The sequence below is a fragment of the Chrysochloris asiatica genome, unplaced genomic scaffold, assembly GCF_000296735.1.
Source record: "Chrysochloris asiatica unplaced genomic scaffold, ChrAsi1.0 scaffold00004, whole genome shotgun sequence".
Classification (NCBI taxonomy): Eukaryota; Metazoa; Chordata; class Mammalia; order Afrosoricida; family Chrysochloridae; genus Chrysochloris; species Chrysochloris asiatica.
Genome location: NW_006408522.1, coordinates 36,473,495 through 36,476,799, shown reverse-complemented (window position 1 = coordinate 36,476,799; position 3,305 = coordinate 36,473,495). Strand labels below are relative to the sequence as shown.

At 50.0% G+C, this 3,305-nt stretch overlaps 1 protein-coding gene across 4 annotated transcripts in view; it reads right to left on the bottom strand.

Annotated features, from left to right (window-relative positions):
- Window positions 1-827: 827 nt before the first annotated feature.
- Window positions 828-3,305, bottom strand: part of BMF (Bcl2 modifying factor) — a 17,897-nt gene continuing 15,419 nt past the window's right edge. Inside the window, exon 4 of one of the 4 annotated variants that reach the window (XM_006831776.1) lies at window positions 828-995. In XM_006831776.1, coding sequence (XP_006831839.1) covers window positions 894-995 — 102 coding nt within the window. In that variant the 3' untranslated portion in view covers window positions 828-893. The remainder of the gene's footprint in view (window positions 996-3,305) is intronic. The other 3 variants (XM_006831779.1, XM_006831777.1, XM_006831778.1) reach the window with 3 other exon arrangements.

The following is a 3,305-nucleotide window of genomic DNA, read 5'->3' as shown; positions in this document are numbered from 1 at the left end:
GCCACATTTCCCAGGCCCACTGCAAACCTGTCCCTTTTTGCCCTATAGTGGGTAGAGTGCAGTGGGCTGGCTGTGTGTTTTAAAAGAGGAGCTGACAAAGGCACGAACTGCTGGCTATTCAGCACATCCATGATTGACATCTAGCAGGTCCTAGGTAGCCACAAGTGGTAGTGGCTCTGCACCTCAGGACCAATCCTGGGGCCTCTGAGTGAGACCAGGTCAAATTTGAGGTCTAGCCAGAAGTTTGGTTCACTTGAGGGCACATCTGAGGGGTCCTTGGAGAAACCCAACCCTCCCTGAGGTCTACTGGAGATGACAGGGGCTGGGCAAGAATCCCTGAGCCCTTGAGGTGGGCACTGGCTGAGCCAAATCAGCACGCAGCCGTGGAGCTGGCTGATGGGCCTAGTGAAGTTGCCATACTCAGCTGGAAAATCCCTGGTTGAGGCCCTGGATGGTTAAAGCATTGTCACCATACAGATCATGGTCCCCATCCACAGCGGAAGGCTGATAGGAACTGGAAGCCTAATTGAGTCTTCTTTTTTAAACCTACCTCCTGGGGAAAAGCTATAGTCCGCTCCCCAGAGGACATCACTAACTGGTCATCTTCGACAACTGCTGACTGAAGAATCTACTTGTCAGAGTGTGTGGGAGGTCCCACCATCACAGACACATCAGCCTTTCCTTCAACAGTGTTTGACAAAGGCCCCTATTCCTGGTTGAGGCCTTGAACAGGGAAAGAAGGTCCCATTTGGGTATGTCTTATGTACACACAGAAAGAAATTTCAAAAATAAAAAAACAAAAAACAACTTGACAAGACACAGTGCCAGTCCTCCCCGATGTCCCTGTTCCAGATGATGCTCCTGGTGTCCCATGTGGAGAAGGCAGCTCAGTCTCACCTAGGACCTGCTCCATTCCGGTTCTCTTCTCCATTCAAAGCAAGGTTGTGTAGGAAGAGGAGAACTTGCCACCACGCACGGTTTCGGTTCTGCTGATGCTAAAAGGAAATAATAACTTGTAAAAATCACCGTAACTCCCCAGCACAACCTTACAGATCTCCTTATCATTTCTAATAGAAGTTCAGATCTGCATTTCTCAGGGCTGGCAAGTTAATCCTATCAGCTCAGCAAAGGGCCAAGGGCGGGCAAGGAGAGTAAGAGGGAAGAAAGAAGTGGCCATGAAGAGGAGAAAGAGGAGTTCTCTTAAAACAATTGCAGTTTTAACATGAAAAATAAAAGACCAGGCCCTTTATGCACTGAGCACAAGAGGATTAAACTTTTTCCCCTGCTTGCAGGATTTTCCAGAATTTAGCCAAGTGCTGCTTTTAATCAGATTGGCTCCTGAGCCCTTCAAACCTCAGCTGCACGAACAACAAACTTTCTTCAGAAAGAAAGAGAAGACGTGCCCCCCTCCCTCCCCCACTCCAAAGTAACACAGAGAACAAGGGGGAAAGAGGGGGGGAGTCTCCATCTGCAAGTGATTTGACACTGTGAAGGTCAAAGGGTTAATCTTCAATTTAAACCACACTGCTGAGGCAGCGAAACTCTGATTTCATCCAGTGCAAACATGCGCGCACGGCGCGCACGCGCACACACACAGACACACACACACTCCTGCGCCTGCCCTCTCTGCCTTCCCAGCATCTCCAGCTCATTGCTGCCCTTTTTATAGCTACTCTTGACAGTAAGCCATAAATAATCCCTCTTGGAGCGCTTTCCTACTGACTGGAGCCAATTAAACGTTAAGCAAGAACATACTTGAAAACAAAACAAAAACAAAGAATGCACACTACGTTCCGGAGGTTATCCCAGGTCTACTATCAGGCAGGGAAGTCAGAGGCAAAGTTCAGGGGTCAGTGGTCCACAGGATAGTGGCTGGTGCTCCATCATACAGGTACCATTTCTCAGGGGCCAGCAGAGGCCCAGAGCCTCTTGGGGAGCACTGGGGAGTGGGTAAGCACTCTCCCCTTGGCTGGAGGAGGAGGGCCTTTGTTTCTCGTTGTCTGTCAAGAAGACTAGATGGGGCCCTCCCCACTGTCTTCAGTGGACAGGGAATAAAAACCTAGTGTGCAGAAAGGAGCTATCACAGGCTACACTGGATTCCTTCAGAGGGCCAGTCAGCAAGAGAGTTCATGGGATGTGTCCAGGGACAGCTGTCTTTCTCCATAGCACTAGCCCCCACCAGACAACTCCCTGTCAGAGGGGAGGATGATAGAGTAAGTCAGTGGCAGAAGTGGAAAGTGAGCCCAGACTTTCTGGGCTCCCACAGCCCCACAGTTACACCAGATCTTTCCCCAGGCAAACATGCAGGTCACTGGGTTCCCCTTCACTCTGATTTAGCCCATGAAGAGCTGCAAGGAGAAAAGATGAGGAGGGGGGGTCTATAGAGGTTAATTTGTGGGTCCTGACAATCCAGGTGAACACAGAACACCCCACCCCACCACACCCAGCAGGCCACAGCGATAGCATTCCTCTTTCCCCCTCAGAAGGGGGACTGGAAAACAATGCAGAAAGTTGGAGGTACAACTACTGCTCTGAGAGGAAGGGAAGTGGGGTACACCACAGTAGGCAGCCTGGGCTACAGTGAGGAGAGAGACTGATGGCCTCCTTGTGTTTTGTAAACACAGATGAGTAAAAAGAGGAAACACACCGACTTAACTAAATCAGGTTCAAGTAACACTGCGTGAAAATGGACTCAGCTGCAAACCTGAAGACTCAACCTTGCAGCAGCTGGGTAGAGCCACCCCCCCACCCCCATCTGCTCCCCGCTCCCACAGCTGCTGCTCAGGACAGGTGCAAAGGTCACATAGTGGAACAGAAGGAGAATCCAGGGAAAAAACTGATCCCTGGAAAAGCCAGTCAGCTGAATGTGGAGCTGCTTCAGGTGCCTGTTTGAAAAGGCCAAGTAACAAAACCAGTGGTGACCCTAACAGTAACCACACTGAGCATGCCAGGTGCTCTTTCTAGTGTTCTTCATCCTTGCTTCTCAAAGTAGTTTCCATGGAGCAGCAGCCTCGGCATCCCGGGGAACCTTGTTAGACACACAGACACACACAGACCTACTACATCAAAATGTGCATTTAACAAGCTCCCCAGGTGATTCTGAGGGATCACATCATAGTGTACAAAGAGCCCTGGGTGGCACAAATAAATGGTCAATCACTTGGTTCCTAACCTTGGCTGTTCTAACTCATTCAGTGGCTCTATGAAAGAAAGGTGATCTATTTCTAGAAAGATTACAGCTAAGAAATCCCACGAAGCTGTTCTACTCTGTAACACATGGGACAATGGGTTTGGGGGGGGGGGGG